This window comes from Oryzias latipes, chromosome 14, assembly GCF_002234675.1.
Source record: "Oryzias latipes chromosome 14, ASM223467v1".
Lineage (NCBI taxonomy): Eukaryota > Metazoa > Chordata > Actinopteri > Beloniformes > Adrianichthyidae > Oryzias > Oryzias latipes.
The window spans coordinates 14,804,499-14,822,617 of record NC_019872.2 but is presented as its reverse complement, the minus strand read 5'-3'; the positions used below and the strand labels follow the sequence as shown (position 1 = coordinate 14,822,617).

The 18,119-nt window shown below is 38.0% G+C and overlaps 1 protein-coding gene across 2 annotated transcripts; it reads left to right on the top strand.

Annotated features, from left to right (window-relative positions):
- The first annotated feature begins 5,415 nt into the window (after window positions 1-5,415).
- Window positions 5,416-17,375, top strand: LOC101157238 (interleukin-13 receptor subunit alpha-2). 2 transcript variants are annotated; one of them, XM_020708903.2, is made up of 10 exons: window positions 5,416-5,557; window positions 5,666-5,800; window positions 6,050-6,201; window positions 8,665-8,821; window positions 8,925-9,045; window positions 9,443-9,627; window positions 10,695-10,846; window positions 12,727-12,874; window positions 16,027-16,138; window positions 16,229-17,375. In XM_020708903.2, the coding sequence occupies exons 2-10, from the start codon at window positions 5,710-5,712 to the stop codon at window positions 16,314-16,316; spliced, it is 1,206 nt and encodes a 401-aa protein (XP_020564562.1). In that variant the 5' UTR covers window positions 5,416-5,557; window positions 5,666-5,709; the 3' UTR covers window positions 16,317-17,375. The 2 variants fall into 2 exon arrangements, with proteins under 2 accessions (XP_020564562.1, XP_020564561.1); XM_020708902.2 differs by having other exon boundaries at window positions 5,418-5,557; window positions 5,688-5,800.
- Window positions 17,376-18,119: the final 744 nt, after the last annotated feature.

The following is an 18,119-nucleotide window of genomic DNA, read 5'->3' as shown; positions in this document are numbered from 1 at the left end:
TCTGATTCGCGAGGGCACTAAAGGAACATTCCACTGCATTTTTCGCATTAAGATCCAGGAATCCAGGTATGAGCAGTCCAGGTCCAGCGGTTTGTGAACAGGACCCGGTTTTAGGTGATCTTAATGTGAAAAATGCAGCGGAATGTTCCTTTAGTGCAGTGTTTTTCAACCAGTGTCCCGCGGCACACTAGTGTGCCATGGGAGATGGTCAAGTGTGCCGTGGAAAATTGCCCTCATTCACTGATCTAAAAACATTTCCCATCTCCAGGAAATCAGCTCTTTGTTCATCCAAACAGGTCCTGATAAAACACTGAGTAGTTAGGAATATGAAAGATCACAAAATACTTTTTTCTTTGTGTTTATTTGATTCTATTAAAGACATTTTTATAAGAATGACGGTAACGCGATTTAGCTGCAACTATAACTGTTTTATGAAAAGTCCCGCAGCTTTTACTGTCTCCACGACTCCACCAATCATTCTTGAGGCTTAATCACATGTCATCAGTCTGACCAATCAGAAGTGTTTAAAGTATTCACTTCCTTGTTCCAATTTAGCTCATAACTCACACAGTTCCAACAAAAACACCGGCTAAAGCTCGTCTTTAGCGGTGTAGCTATCCACAGAATCAGGTATCAGACTGGAACAAGTGAACAAAACCATGAAGCTCAGAGACGCGAGTCTTTCTGCCTTTTTGTCGCAGTTTTTACACTACATCTCCCATGATGCATTAGCTTAAAGGGACAGCGCCTCAGCGTACAATAAGTCGTCCTTACACGTCTTGAAACCACAACGAACATACAGTTTGTATGTAACTTAACTTTTATTACATCTTTTAGAAAAAACATCTGCAACTTCCTGCTTTTTCTGCCACAATTATCACAAAAATGGACGTCAGATTGCCGGGGGGGGGGGGGGGGGGGCTGTAGATCAAAACAGACTGAGTTTCTGCTTTTTTTTTTTTTTTGGGATGCTGGTGTGCCGCGGGATTTTTCTCAAGGGCAAAGTGTGCCGTGGCTCAAAAAAAGTTGAAAAACACTGCTTTAGTGCCCTCTCGAGTCAGAAGCTGTGAATCGCAAGCCAACTTCAGCGTCGTCTGACCGCACCGATTTAAAAACATATGCTCGAACCTGGCTCGTACCTGGGGTTGGGGCGGGGGGATGCCCGGAACTCCTGGGGGGTGATGGGCTGCTCGTCTGGGGCTGTGGGCGCCCTTCTCGGGTGGGGCCCTGCGCTGGCTCTCCCGGCGCGGCGGGGGGGGCTGTTCTCCTGGTTGGGCTGGGGTGGCGCTCCCTTTCCCTCCGTGCCTCCCTGCTCTCTGGCTCTGGGGGTCTCGCGGCGGCCCTGCTGGCCCTGGCCTGGGTGGCGGGCTGGGTTGTTCCCTGCCTGCTCCCGTGTGGCGTTGGGGGTTCCGGCTGCCGCTGCTGCTGCGGCAGGGGTCTTGGTGTGGGGATAGCTGGGCACCCTCCTTCCTTCTTTTCATATTCCACCGTCCATTTTAGAAAAACATAAACACTCACCTGAGCACAGGTGTTAGCTCACCTTTGCACTAAGAGTTTGCATGATTGAATGACTGAAATATTTCACACTAGTTGGTTTAAAGGCATAAGCATGCGTGTGTGAACACTATCGGTTTTGTGTATATGTTGACATGTGGACATTTTTTTCAGCCAGCAGGTGTGTTGATAATAACATTTGAGTGTCTGTATGGACAGGCCCGCCCTTTTTGTACTACATTTGAACCTTACCGTAATGATAAACAACCAGTAAACTTGTTGCTTTATGCTGCTTCATGGTCTTATCCCCCCCCCCCCCCCACTATTATCACCCTCTTACCCCCCCCCCCTCTCTCTTACATCCCTCTCTCTTCTTCGCTTCTTTCCTTGTCCGTCCGGTCCAACACCAAAGATTTTCAAACATGATTGAAATTAATAAAGTTTGGCCTCGATTACAAAAGGGGTTTATTCAGACATACCTTTGCTTTGTCTGAAGATTAATAACCCCTGTTGTTAAAGTAAAATATGTCCAACACAAGAGGCCGTCAGCTCTCATCTGCCTGCCCAGCTGTTGGACAGGAAAAGTAAAAAAAATAAAAAAAATAAAAATAAAAACATATGATCGAGCAGAGCAGGTCCATAAATATAATCATAACTGTAATAAAAGCACATTATGAAGATAGTCTCCTGCAGCTTTGCGCTGAGTGAGTGTTTTTGGTCCAACCAGCAAATGTTTAGCATGGTGAAATCTGCTATCTGTTGATGGGCTGTCATCAAACAGCAAATTCAGCGCAAAGCTGGAAATAAATTTGTAAATATGTGGGAATTACATTAGTCTTTATTTTTGTTCTGGACATCACTGGAAACACAAATTCATATGATGGTTTCTCAGAAACAGCATTTCCGCCTTTGGCGATCATGATGATGCAAATACAATCCCCTCTTTGCATTTTTGTTTTAATTATGACACACAATAAGCGGTTTTAAGTATAAAACGAAAAAGCATTTTGAAATATTGCTTTTTCATTTTAATTTTGAGTCATTTGATGCAGCTTCATTTTGAAAATTAAAAAGCATTTCTGTTAATCCATTTTAATTGTCAAATTAGACATTTATAAATGGATTTTGCTACACATTTACCAGATAACTTTTTGAAAATGAAATGTCAAATACCATTTTCATTATCATTTAAATTAAGTGACAGAATAAGCAGTGTTGAGGAAGGAAATAAAAAAGCATTTTGAAGTATTGCTTTGTCATTTTAATCTTGAGTCAAAAAATGCAGGTTCATTTCGAAAATTAAAAAGAATTTCTATTAAACCATTGTAATTGTCAAATTACACATTTCTTAATGAATTATGCTACATATTTAGCAGCGAAAATTTTGAAAATGAAATTTCAAATACTATTTTCATTATCATTTAAATTAAGTGACAGAATAAGCAGTGTTGAGGAAGGAAATGAAAAAGCATTTTGGTGGATTGCTTTTTAATTTTAATTTTGAGTCACAAAATGCAGGTTCATTTTGAAAATGAAAAAGCATTTCTGATCTTGACTTTTCTTTTTATTTATGCTACAGAATCGCTTCCATATTAGACCAATAAAAGAACCTTTAAAGCCATCCTAAAGCTAACCGGTACCCAGTGCAAATAGTTTTCAGCAATGTGCTCCTTCTTTCTGGTCCTGTTGAAGGGCATACAGCTGAGTTTTGTAGCATCAGAGGTATAAATCACACTTCACAAAATCTACTGCCCCACTCATGCTTCCTGCCGAAACATAAACTACTGTTTGACTGTAAATTTGTTTACCAAAGAGAAAGAATGTCATACTGGAAGCACATAATGACAGCATCATTCTGAAGACAGTGCAAGACATTCATATCAATGACAAGAATCCTCATTCCAAACAGGTGAGAGAAACAACTACAGAAGAAAAACAAACTATTCATAGTATATGGGGAAAAAACCAAAACAGATGAAGAAACCCCTGATTTGATCATTCTCACACTTCACAGTGCTTCACAGCACCCACACAGCGGAGGCGTTCCCAACAGCCCCATGTTGAAAATGATGAATCTTGCCTTGGGTGTGTCACTGTGAACGGCTCTCTACGCTGTCAACCTGAAAGTCAACATCAACAGTTCACACACAGAAAAAGACTTTGGGATAACCAGTTTTAACACTTTCAAAAACCAACAAGCAACTCAAAAGAGCTCCTAGGAATGCTGGTAATAAATGACCTGACAGCACAAGTCACTGCTGATGGCTAAAGCTCGATGATAAATGGGTTTCCCCCCAAAAACCCTAGGGCTATGTGCAGTCATAATGGTGTGGCTGATGCATGCATGTCAGGTGATAAGTTTTCAAAATGTGGAAATATTAGGAAATATTTGTGTGCTTTGATTTATGAATTCCTTTGAAAAACAGCCCTAATTTTACACACACATATAGATTGTTTTATTTTGCTAAGCCGCAGTCTCAAGAGAGCTTTAAAGCTTCTGTTTTATTGTTTTTAACAAATTATTATTATTTTTTGCAGTTTTTTATGTTGCATCACACAACTGAAGTGAGAGAGTTTATCAGAGAATCTATCATAAAAATAAATACGCAGGTTTCTACAGTAGGTACATGCAAAACGTTTGCATACACGCTTTTATTCAAAAATAGTGGTGGTGTATCCAAATTTTCAGAAAGACTGCGTGCTTTGATCACTAATTAAATAATTCAATTCAATTGAATTTTATTTGTATAGCCCAAATTCACAACAACAGTCGTCTCAATGGGCTTCGTACTGTAAATAATGCCTTTAATTGTCCCACAGTCAAGATATTCCTGATAGTTATAGTACATGGTCTATTTAAAATAATGAATAATGCACAACACATACTTCATTTACAATTTAAATGGTTTTCTTCCTTTTTTTCTGAAATTTCCTGTAGATGTTTTACATGAGAATTTCTCAGGAACATGCAACTAAAAAAATAAGGCTAATGGAGCCTTCATCGTTTTTACTGTAGGCAAGGACATCTGACTTGGCCATGCAAAAAAAAAAAAGTGCAAAAACTGTGGGTGGAAATTGTGGGTTTACACTCTCAATATCCTCAAGGATTGTTGGTGTCACAGTGGGAAAATTGCATAGCAGACAGTGCGGATGTACGCTATATTACTGCTTTAAATTGTCTCGTATTTGAATGGGGTCAAATTTCCTCAGGCAAAGCAAATGGTTACGAAGCTAAACATGTCAAATGGTGGCTGGACTGCTGCAGTGCTACCAAAAATGAACATTTTTGAGGCAAGAAAACTGAAGAAAGGCATAACATCTGACCACCAGAACAGCCATTTGTTGGTTTGTAAAGCCAACACACACTTATACTGTTTTCTAGTTTAGCTAAAGAGTTATGAGGTTGTGACAGCATTTTAACTGCAGAGTCTCTGAATGTAATCCATCCACCTTCCTCCGCTTATCCGGGACCGAGTGGTGGGGGCAGCAGTCTAAGTAAAGATGCCCAGACTTCCCTCACCCCGGCCACTTCCTCCCGCTCCACCGGGAGACCCTGAGGAGCGTTTCCCTCCTCACATCTTCACATCACATCAGAGATTTGATCAAAGACATCAGCAACCAGAAGCGTTTAAAAGCATGTGGATGAAGTCAGTATCTGATTTGTTAATTTTGATTAAATTAGATCCAGCAACAACAAAAAACAAATCAATATGAATATTGTATTTTTATAACGAATTATCTGGAGCGCATGATTTGTGTCACCAGAGTTTAACAAGCAAAAAGTCTGCTAAGTCCTATTTTCCCGTTTGTTTTAAGACAGAAACAGGTTTCATTATAAATTCAATATAAGTGCTGTAATGGGATTTCTATGTTGTGCGCAGCTTTTTTATTTTTTTTTAATCGAGACTAATCTTTCCCTGGAGCATTTTACCTGGGAAGTAAACGGGAAACTCCAAATCGGAAGCTGACTTCGGCTTCCTATAAAGTCCTCCTACGACAAGCCTGCCGCATAATTTCCCCTGAACCTCGAGCAGAAGGAAGGAACACGCTTCTCTCATTCTTAGTGAGTTCGCGTCTGTGTTTTGTTAAAGTTTTTTTTTAACCGATCTATATATCTCGTATAATCTCTCTGTTTTAATCACATTTTTATTCCAAAATTTGCTTAATTTAGTTTCGCCTTTTATTTGACCCAGCCTCGATTAACGCACAAGACTGATGATGGCGACTAAATGTTGGCTGCTTGACCCTCCTGTACTGCTGCTGCTCATAATCTGGAATGAAAGCATGCAATGCAATGGATTCACAGGTCAGTTGTTTGATTTGGTATATTATTAGTTTATTTTAAGGTGTGTTTCTCTTGTAGACATAATAACATATTTGTAGGTATAAATAACACAGAGGGAATATATATAGTCATTTAGGGGGAAAAATAACATTTGGATGCTTCAGATTGCTGAATTTGTGTGTCATAGGTTTAGTTTCTGTATATATTTAACTTGTGCAACAAAATATATTTTTTATCACAAGAATTTAAGAGCAGCCTTTTAATTTACAGTTAACCCCCCTGAGAGCATCTCTGTGACAGACCCTGGTCATCTTGGACAGCTAGAGATTACCTGGGACCCTCCAAAAGGCTTAACTGACATGGCAGAGTGCTCAGTGACCTATCATCTGGAGTACTTCAACACCTACAAGAACAGATGGAGTGTGAGTCTGTGTCACTGTTCAGAATGAGGTTCAACTCTCTTAAATGGTCAAATGACCATGTAACAACACATATTGTATAGCATAAAATGCATATGAGTTAATAGTCGGAACATAGACAAAAACAGAACATTTACTGATTTTTTTTTCTTTTTTAACAAAATAAAAGTTTTTAAATACCTAAAGCAAAGAGCTCCATACATTTTTAACCCCTATTTACGTGAACAGTTCGACCATTTGAATTCAATATATGACATTTCTAATACGCATTAAGCAATACAAAATCTAATTGGTGTCAAAAAAATCCTTTCAAAGTAGACTTCTTGCTCCTGAGGGGTAATAATTAGCAACATTTATAAATCATTTTTGACAGGGATTTCATGTTTTCAGTACCCACAGTACATTCTGAAGTATTTCACACTCTTAATTATATTGCGTCAATAAAATTCTGAGTCACACACAGAAAAGGAACAAAAGGACTTCATGAGGCGTTCCCAAGCAATGTTAAGAACCTTTTCTTTGTCTGTGTTAACTGTTAATTGCACAACTGCTGCTGAACGTGAGCGTGACAGTGATGACCAGCTCTTTCACAATCACCCAATGACTAACCCTTTTGGACAAAAACAATTTTGAAGGTAGGATGTGAGGCATTTTGTACAAGCAAGATCTCCACTGAGAAGAGGTCAAATTGAAAAACCACAAAGGTAGTGTGGTGCCTAATTTATTAAATTTCCTTACCGATCATCTTTGATCTACTGTAACAGCATTTCCAGTAGTCTTTGAAATGATGATGATGCCGTTTTTAGCCTAAATCCAAAAACCTGTGTAGTTTTCTAGGACATAGCTTTTTCAGAGCGGCAGAAGTTTGTTAGAAATTTGCCTCTGAGTTGTGGGGGGGACTATTGGTGTAGTGTAAGCCTGCCCCCATTTCCCATTATCCATTTGTTTAAAAGTTCTCCTGCTAGCTTACAACCCCTTACAGCCCCAATCTAACATTAGTGGTGCAACAAAAATGATGAGTAATATCGGAGCTATCCAGCCGTACCGTTTTGAGCCAGCTACCAGCTAGGATGAGGGTAAATAAAGACGTACATGGATCTGTTTGTCTGCAAGTGGCTGCATCGAAATGGAACAGACAGCGAGGTTGTGGCCCGCCCATTGTAACAACTACGTCACAGCGACAAGGTTTTTCAAACAGCGTTTTTTCATCTGCTCCTGATTCACAAAGATTACCATTCTACCTTGCTACCTTTTTAACATAGTCCACTTTAGCGTACGTTTTTATACAAAAAAAAGACCGAATTGCTGTTTGTAAACAATCTCCACCACACATATCTATTTTCATAACTGTATCGTCAGCATCATTGTTTTATGAATAGAGATGCTGCAAGTTAGCGTAGCTGCCGCTAATGCTTACCGTATAAGGTTACAGTTTTCTGCTCACAGTAAGTATTGTCACTAGTGGATGCGAGTCAGAAGACTGACTGTAGGAGCCAAATCGAATCATTTTATCCTGTTGGTGTCGCCATGTCATCTTTGATGGCAGTCAAAGATACAGGTTAATGAGTTGACCCCAGGCAGGTGTGTTTCTGCCAGAAGGACAAAAAGTTGTTGCGGTTAGAAATATATGAATGAAATTAGATTCTGTGTTGACAATATCAATAAAATCAACTATTATCTGGAAATTGGATCGGAGTGCAAAGACTTTCATTTTGCTCGTTGTACAGGAAAACAACAGTTTATTTGACGTTGCACACCTAAGTAGCTTAGTATCTTCAAGTTTTAGACATAGCTCCTATATCGATGTGTATTTTGTGGAAAGTTTTTACTGTATTTACGTATTTCCAACATATTATGTGACTGTTCTACAGTTTCTCCAAGCTTAAAAAGTTCTGCTTCTCAATGAACGAGGACCCCACTTCCAACTCCATTACCCTTAATCATGTAGCTTTTGCTTTTGATTGGCTCTTACCCTTTTTGTAGCTTGAATAATCAATCAGATGGAGCAGTGACTACGATAATGATGGAGTCACGCCCCTCCGCGTCTTCATCTGAGCCATAATAATCACGTTTGAAATTGACCTCCTATTGGCTCACTAGATTCATTAAAAGGCAGACATCAATGTACACAAAAATACCAAATACTGACCAACTTATCAGCCTAGCCAGTGAATCAGTTAACTCTCAATGTAGATCCTTTACACCGGCCTTTTGATAAGGTGACTGGATATTTAATATTGAGGAAACTTACTTTCCCTGCGACAGACTGGCGACCAGTCCAGGGTATCCCTTGCCTACGCCCAAGTGGCCGGGATAGGCTCCGGCAACCCCGTGACCCCGAAAGGGAATAAACGGTTAAGAAGATGAATGAAACTTACTTTTTGGAAAATAAAGAGCTTGTCTATTTTTAATGAATGTGGAGTGCTGTGACTGACATGTAATGGCATGTTTCACTGTCTTTTTTAGGCTGTAAGAACCAGTAGGAGAACCTACACCACTCAGTTTGATCTAATGAAGAATGTAGAAGTAAGGGTGTACACCTTGCTGGATGGGCCGTGCACCAACAACACCGTGATTAAAAGTAAAAACTACACCGAACTGATTCAGAATCCTCCTAACACCGGTAAGTTTTCAAGTGCTGCAGATTTACAATTCAAATAATGATTTTTTTTTTCTTTTGTAGAAAATGACTGACCGACCTTTGTTGAAACTGTATTTACATTCAGGTGTTACTGGTACCGAAATCCAGGATTTTACCTGTGTCTTCCATAACATGGAATACGTGGAGTGCGAGTGGAGAAGAGGTCCAAAGACGCCCGCCAACTCAAAGCAGAATCTCTATTACTGGTAGGTCTGGAAGCATAAGGCAAAAAGCTCTGAGCGGTCTGAGCTGTGGTCTGCCAGACTTTGTAATGGAAACTTTTAATGGTTTAACACATGTTTCATTAAATCAGCATCCTTTGGTAGGATAATCAGTGACCCAAGGAAGAATGTTATTCTACATTTGCTCCTCTGAGAACTAGAGAGGCAAATGCAGAACAGTGAGGACTTGTAGTTTAGGATAAGGGTGTAAACAAGTCTGCGGAATTAAGGTGGAATATGCTTTACTATCTACATGTATCTGACATCTAAAAATGTGAGATAAACAAACCAGCCAATGACCTGTGCAAAAGTGAGGTTATGACAAACAAAGATTGTATGAATGAGAAAGAAAGACATGATCTTTGGTGTGTCTCCTCTACAGGTATAAATCTTTGGAACTGGCAAAGGAATGCCCAAACTATGTTTTTTTAGATGGAGTCAGGATTGGATGCAACTTCTCAAAGAAATCACTTCCAAACTTCATGGATGTCATTTTTTGTGTAAACGGCTCCTCGCCTGAAGGACCATTGAAGACAACTTTTACTTCCTTAAAGATCCAAAATCAAGGTACAGACATGTTCACTGATGGAAAATTTTAGCTCTTAGGTGTACTATTGCTTCTCTGCACAAAAAAAGTACCACATAAGTTCTTTGTTATTTTGATTCAAAAGATGTTCTGGTCCAGTGACGTGCATTGAGGTTGATGACTGGTGAGGCACTCAGCCCTCTGGAGTCAGATTTACTATGAAAGAACTAAATATTTCACCATTCATCCAAAAGCAGCTGACAGCTTATAAAATACACACCAGATCATATTTGTCTTACAGAAAATATTTATTTCATAGATAGAACACTCTTCTTGTGTATAAATTATTCATATATACTGTAAACAAATAGTAACTATTTCTGGTATTTTTCCAACTTCAAATTCTGGTGCTTTAATTAGTGTTATCAAATGTTGTCTGTGAAAATGATCATAAAAATAAAATAAATGATTTTACTTACATTTCTATCCACTTACTCCCATGTTATTTTTAAAAAACAAACATTGAAAAACATGTTTGGCCTTACTTTTTGAGTCTGACCGCCGATCCTTCTCCACAAAAAGCTCTATGATCTGTTGGAAAAGTCTTCCATATTTTCTTTTATTTTATTCGAGTTTTCTGTTTCTACGGCACCAGTGTAGCTACAAAGCAGCGGACAGCTCACGTCCCCTGCTGGTGAAGCTTGCCTCACCTAAAGCCTTTCCTGCGGGCCTACAGCAGCATTTTCAGCGCATGTCTCTGGTAACATTGAGTCCTGCCGTCAGACATGAGGCGCAGCGCCTCAGAGCCTTACCCGTAGTTTTTGCTCCGTCTGTAATCGCGCAACACTCAAATTCAGCGATTTTACCCTCAGAAACTGTGGAAGAAATGTTGAGTTGACTAAAAATGTATATTTAACACAGATAAGTGGAAAATAATATTCACTTAATTTACCTTTTTCTATTTTATCACGATTTTGACAGGTGAGGCTCTGCCTCACCTGACCGCACGTCACTGTTCTGGTCTATCTTGTCCTGTTATCTTCCTGATCTGTCTTTCTGTAAATCTGTTTCCACCCTGTTTTGTTATGATGTTTTCATGTCTTCACAGTGAAGCCTGCAGCAACAGAGAAGCTTTATCTGCAGGCTGGTGGTGATAAGCTGGAGCTGCAATGGGAGAACCCTGCAGGGTCAGTACCTGGGCAGTGCCTGGAGTGGCAAGTGGAGCATAATCAAGAAGGTCCCAATGGCAAAATATCAAAGGCAAGCGTGCAGCTTTTCAATAAATTTTTTATTTATCAGAGTATAAGTTTTGTTTTTTTGCATAGTTTGGCCGTGGGTGTGATTTATATGTGATTAACCCTTGTGCTATCTTAGATTACCCCACCCTTCCATTGACGTGTTATTCCTACCTTGACAAAGGTGGATAAAGGTGGAAAGATTTCATGTAATCCATGGACACCAGTGAAGATCACAAATCATTGAAGAAAAAAGTTCAGCGCACTGTCTAGTGGGTCTAGATGACCCAACTCCCAATGTTAAAGTGCCTAGGATAGCACAAGGGTTACAAAAAATAGGCTCATATGTTTATCTTCCCACTAACAACCAGTAGAGGGCACTGTAGGTGTGTTTGTCAGTGTTTGCTATCAATAGCAGTGCAGAAGAAAAAGCCCAGCTCAGTTTGATCAGCGGGTGGAGTCCAAAACCAACATGGAGGAGAATCGGGTTGTTCTTCTCCTGACGTTTGTGATAGTTTAATTACTTGCATAGAGACAAGAAAAGATCCTCTAATTTTATTCTTATCTTTATTTATTTTTTGTCCTCTGACTAATGCGGGACAGCAAGTCGTCAAACTTGGTCACAGAGAGACAGAAGTACCGCCGGAAGCGGCCGTCCTATGGAATCAGCTCCTGCAGTAGATGACTGAACCTCAACATATGAGGAGAATCTCTGAATGATCTCATGAACCCAGTCATGGAGACATGATTACCGATGCTTTTGTAGAGCTCTTTAAAATAAATAAACCTGATGTCTCAATATCATTAGTGTCTTCTGTGCATTGTAAATGAGATATACAGCCAATGCTTTCATGTAGCGATGAGGCCAAAAGCCTTTTATAGTATCTCATAAAGCAGAGAGGCGGTGGACATGAATTTGACATGTGAATTGCATTCAGTGTGAATGCAGCATTATGCCAGGCTTGGCAAAGTTGTTCTGAAACATCACACTTTTTCCAAAAAGTGTGACTTATACTCAAAAGCGACTTATAGTGTGGAAAATTCGGTACTGTATTTTAAACTCACCAACCCGGCTTTTAATATTTTTCCTTTATAATTGCTAAAGTTTTGAAAAGCTCTCAGTAAGGCATCATCTTTTTTACTGCAGAGCATTGAACAGTTTTAAACATTTAACAGTCTATTAAATTAAAATACAGAAATGTATTGTTGGTGAACAGAATGCTGCCTCTTGCTGGAGGAAGATAAGATAAGATAAGACTTTATTGATCCTTAGAGGGAAAATTATGTTACAGCAGCCAAACAAGAAATGCAACAGTTAGAAAAACAAATGGCAAGAGTAAGAATAAAAATAGTGGTAAAAATGGTAGTAAAAGTACACATCATAAACTAACAGGTAAAAACCCCAGCAGTTTCAGCGGTCCTAGGAATTAGCTCCTGCCAGGCATCCTGGTAGACTTTCCACAGGGCGGGTGGGTAGTTGACTGTACTTTGATGCATGCGTTGGGAGGGTCCAAGAGATGCTCAAGACTCCTGGGTTGTGATGGCCTGGGTCTTGGGTTCTCCAAGGGTTGATCTTGCGGCAGTCTTTCTAACTCTGACATGGGTGACTGGTATTGGGTTGCCAAGGAGATAGACTCCTTCGATCTGCTTCTCCACGCCAGTGTCTGAGGGGTCCTGGCTGCAGCTACTGTCATTTCCTTCTACTGAAGGGTTGGTGTGGGTTTTTTTTTATTTTTAATGATAAAGTAGACAGAAAGACAGTCACTTGTTTTACTTGTTTTAACATGCACTGCTTGCAATCATTTTCAAGCAAAATACATTTGTCAAAATCCATCTTTGTGAAGTCATAACTTTTTTTCAATGGCCCAAATACAATGTTTTTTATTATTTTTTATTTTTTGACAGGATGAGACTCTGGTAGAAGACACCAGTCTGGCCTTCCCGTTGAGTACAACTGTTAAGAAAAACTGCTTCAGAGTTCGATCCAAAATGAGCAAGTACTGTGTGGATAAAGGCTTCTGGAGTGACTGGAGTCATCAAGTGTGCCATCCAGGTAGTCATGACTCGCTTTGATTTTCTTCCCAGCTCATTCTCAAAGATGGAAAAAGAGTTTTCTTGGTTTGAATGGATCAATTATCTCTCATGTTATTGAGTGTGTCATTTTAAATGGCTAAAGATTGTAACTGCAGCCAGTGTATTTTTGGTCTTTTGAATGTACTTTCTGTATTTGAGAAAAAGCTAAGCTGCAAAGAAAATTTTTCATTTAAAGTCACATCAATAAGACATGAGTAATTGTAACGTTTTTCTCATTTCCACCAAGACCTGGATGATTATGAATAGTAAGTTGTCATAATTCATTTTTATGTTTGTTCATTTCTTTACTTTTCTTTGAACTTTAAATGAAAACTTGTAGCACCACCAAAAGGAAAAAACATAGGACTTAATATATTAACATTCATACATTAATTGTGTTAACTATTGTGTATTTTCTCCATAATATATAACAGGCAGATTCATATGAAGGAAGGATGGAAGTTTCATCTTCATATTACGTTTGTTATTTAATGAGCCATCTTAGGTAAACTGTTTGGAGTATAGTATTAAGGATGAGACTGCATACAAATGCCTTTTGGATTAGTTCAACAGGATGCTGTGATGCCTCATCAGACAGGAACAATAGAGCTTCACTGAGCCAAAACTAATGGGGAGGCAAGTAATTATGACAATTCACATGGAAGTAACTTTGCAACAGACTGGCGACCTGTCCAAGGCGAACCCATTAAGTGGGTTTGGAAAATGGATGGAAAGAAGTATCCTTTTGCCTGTCCATGACCTACCAGACATCAATAAAGACCCACTCCGGTCATCTTTTGACCTATTTTAAAAGCATTCCCAGTGGTTTTCCTTTATGCTGTTTTTTTGGGAAAAAAACAAACAAAAAACTTGTGTTGTATTTTAGGACACGGTTTTTGCAGTGGCAGTAGTTCACTAGAAATATATCAGAAATTCGCCTCTGCGGGACCCTTCCCTTTCCCTGTTACAGAGCCGAGCAGGGAGCTTGTGGCCTGCCCAGCGTAACAAATACGCTTTTTCAAACGCCCTTGATTCACAATGATTTGGATAAAGAAATACTAATAAGCTTAATTTCCTTAATTTCCTCCAACACAAGTTTCATCAGAGTGGGACTTTAAGGGCTCCATGTGAATCGAGTGGAGGCCCTTATATAGTGATGACTTGGTGCTGAGTCTCTTGTAAATCCAAATGTTTGTGCGTACCAGCTGTATCCAGCCGGAATCCCCCCAAAGCTTATTATGGCTCTTCTTATTTTCACGGTGGTTTCCCTTAGTATTATGGTCTTCCTAATAGCCTAGTGACTGAATTCAGTTTTCTTTTTCTATTTGTTTGAATATATAGTGGTTTGCCCTCAGTCTTAGTTGTGTTGAATGATTCACATTCAGGAGAGAGAAATAGTAAGACTAAATGATTGTAACAGAAATGAACCAAAAAGCAAAGCTGTCAGTCAATTTTTTCCATGCTGTACAGTGTTGGGCCTCCCCCTTGAAGGTTACAGAGAGTACTTACCTCATGACAACAAAAGAAGAAAATTAATAGAGGCAGTGTAAGAATATGTCCTTACCACAATCCTTAAATCCAATAATTAAGCGTTTTCAGGTGTGTGAGCAGTCTTTGCCGAATCATGCTTGTTCCACACCTCCTGTGTGTCTGCTTGTTCTTCAGATATGCTTTTAAAGCATCCGTGCAGACGGCTTGTGTCTATTCCATTAACATAATTCTAGAAAAATAGCAAGGAGATGACACCTTTGATGACAACCCCTTATGTGTGCAGTCACAGCAGTACAGCATGTACTAACCTGATTCACTTTTTATGAGGTTGTAAGGCTGTCTGACTGCTGGGAGTTGTTAAGTAAAAAGGTACCGCTGTAGATTTCATCCTATAGATCCATGAAAGCAACAGTGAAGCAACAGCTTTAACGTACTGGAACGTTTGTGTCAAGAGGAAGCAAATATTCAAATGTGAATAGTAATAACAAAAATGTTTAATAATTATTTAGTCAAATTATTGATCACAACTTGTGGGAAACTTTTTTATTTTATTTATAAATATGTTGCATTCTGGATATTTATTTTTTATGCACAGAGCAAATCTTTCATCAAGATTTGAATCAATTTATCCAGATTCCCTGAGTAATTGCATGATTTCAGATGTTATATCAGTGCCTTCACTTGATATATTTAATGTCATTTGATTGTCATATTTTTGAAACTCAATAAATGTTTGAAACACAAATGCAGTTTGTTTTCTGTTGCAAATGACAAAACAGTGCATTCAATTGCAGTCATTTACTCAATTACAAAAAACAAGTGTTTTTCCGAAGTTCCTTTTTTTTACATGTATAAAAAACATCTTACCAAATATAAGATTTATTTGCGGGTAAACGTTTGTTCCTTTTGCTATTTATTATTTGAATATTTGAATTTTGGTAAAGCAAATAAAATCTTGGTAAGAGTCACAAAAATACAGTTTGTTTTGCAAGAAGTATTTAAGTCCACTGGGGGAACTTTCCCCATATTTCAAGTAAATTAATAAAAATATATTATCAAACAACTCTGTATTTAGTGTTAGAATTTTAAAAAGCATTGTGCTTGAATCAAATTTTTTACGTAAAGTCCCAATTTTGAGAGTAACTCCAGCTTTTAGTTTGAAAAAGAAAAAAAATATTTTTAAATGTTGATACAAAATGAAAAATGTAAATTATTGTAAACAGAGGTCCAAAAATAGTTGATATCTGAGTTTATAGTTTTAATCCAAGAAAAGGTAAAGTCTTTAAGATTAGAGTCGTTATTAGAGTCAGTACTGTGGGATCCAAATTCTAAAATTAAAGTCACAGAGTTCATCATAATTAGGGTTTTATTGTTAAAAAAATCTAGAATTGAAATAGAAAAACTTAGGGGGGAAACATCTGACATAGTTTTGATTGCTCAGAAATCAAAGTGATTTATTATTCTGAGATTAATGTCAAAATTTTGAGGGAAAAATCCTATTGCGGTATTAGGCGACCATGATCCTTCTTTCTTTATTTAATTTCCTATGCTTTTGGATTCCTGTAATGATTGATCATGGCTAGATATTTCTGCATTGTAAGGCATGTGTAAAATAAAGCCTGTTTTGTGTTTTATCTTTAGAGAAAACCGAAGTTCCCCCTGAGCCGTACAGGGTTCCTGTGTACTTGTGCGCTGCTGCTGCCATGATCGCCATGTTGATGCTGCCTCTGTGTGTGTGGGCAATGATCAAAATGTGAGTCAGTACATGCAAACTAAAAACTCTGCATAGTAAAAATTATTCTAATTCAAAGTGCATTAAGTTCAAAGTTGGTTTCCATTGCAGGAGAAACTCAAAACAAGAGAAGAAGCTGGACTCCGTGCTGACCAATCTTTTCACCAAGAGCTCTACGCGTGTTATCCCAGATGTCTAATGTGAGAACATCTGCCAAATCTAAGAACACCTGCTGCACTGCTTGGTTTTCAAGTTTTAGCTATAACATGTACTAAGATGTTACTACTCAAAAATGCCAGGAGTTTCTTTTTTTTTTTTACATAATATTACAGAAATGCTTGAATTTACAAACTTTTGTATGGTTTGTGTGAACCACTTTTGGAGGACACTCCACAGTCACAGTCTTGCCATTTGACTCCGAAGTTGGTTTTCACCTGTTGTACTCATTTTACAGTCAGTTATCCATTGAAAACTTTTGTACTGATGTTTCACAAATTGCAACACAGCTTGCCAATTTTTTGTTCTTTTTATTTTATAGAACTATAATACTTTACACTACCTATATATTCCATATTTTTATAATAATTTTATACATCATGCTTTTGTAGTTGTTTACTTTGTTGCCTCAACTCTTGCCAGTTATAGATCACCAAATACACTCATATTTTTTTTCATCTAAAAGTTGAAGTGTTTTATGAATGGTGGAAGAATCTGTGTTTTGTCAAATGTCATTATTGCACTTTTAAGTGCAACTAAAATGTTTAAGTATTTGTGGATGCAGAGGTAGATTTAAGCCGAAATGGTTACAAGCTGCAAATCAGACGGGTGTACCAGTGTTTTCAGGCCAAAACCTCGTCTTTTATTGTTGTTTTTTTAAGTCTAAACAAGCTGCAAAAACGGTTTCTATAACTTAAACTGTAACTTTGACTACTTTGCAATACAAGCTAAAATGCCTCAGCTAATAACAATGTTTTTTAATATACTTTCTTTTTGGAATTTGTAGCTATTACTTGGACATAATAGCTTCACTGTTTCGATGGATGTAAATTTCCATTTTGAGCTTACCTTTATCAGTTTTTAAGCTTTTATATTTGTAGTTATTTTTTTTCCATTATACTAGAGAGATACAAAGAAAAAAACAAATTTGCTGACGGATGGTGGTGTGTTTTTTTTACAGTATTTAAATATGACATATATTCACTTGTTGTGAAATTTTGTTACCATCTACTAACCACAATTAAAGTGACTGAAATTCATCTGAAAGAAGTTTTGTTTTTTTCATTAAATATATATACATATATTGCAATTTCGTTGGAATTTGTAGTTTTTGCAATCAAGTGATAAATTCAAAGTGTATGAAGTATTTAAGTGAGCATTGGTGGAGGACTCCATTTGTAAATTAGTCAAACATTTCAATAGTGGATATGACGTGAGAGGTGAAATTTTGGATCTTTTGACTTGTGTGTAATGACAGCAACTCACCCAATGATGAGGGAGAAGTTGATTAAAAAACTTGATTCTTCCATCTTCAAAACCAAGACAAGTGAGCAGGTGTGGTGAATGTGTTAATTAGGTAAAAGGTCACAGGATCAGGTGATCTGCATCAATAATCATTGATGATGAACTGGAACGTTAAACTTGGGAGTTGGACAGATGCATAACATGGCCTTCATGACTTGTAAACCTCATTTCTTTAAAAAGGTTCTGCTTTTGATGTGTACAATTCCATGATTTTATCCTCACTGATCAATTATTGTTGTATGTCTTTTTTTTTTTGGTTATCCACTCAATCAAACTGTTTTTTTTTTAAAGTTGTGCTTCTATAAATTAAGCACATGCTGGAGGAAAATTATATATTTTTTAAAAACCACAAGCAGTGAACAGCCATAAACTGGTCACAATCCCAGATATTGCGAGGCGGATTGATTTTTTTGTTGTACAGTAGTTGTGATCTCAAAATCTATGTTCAGACTGCCCTGGGGAGCACCCAATGGCCACTTCC

Coding starts and splice junctions, on each gene's coding strand:
- LOC101157238 (XM_020708903.2), top strand. CDS start 5,710: ATGATGGCGACTAAATGTTGGCTGCTTGACCCTCCTGTACTGCTGCTG. Junction 10,847..12,726: donor CCAATGGCAAAATATCAAAG/GCAAGCGTGCAG, acceptor ATTTTTTGACAG/GATGAGACTCTGGTAGAAGA. Junction 12,875..16,026: donor TCATCAAGTGTGCCATCCAG/GTAGTCATGACT, acceptor TTTTATCTTTAG/AGAAAACCGAAGTTCCCCCT.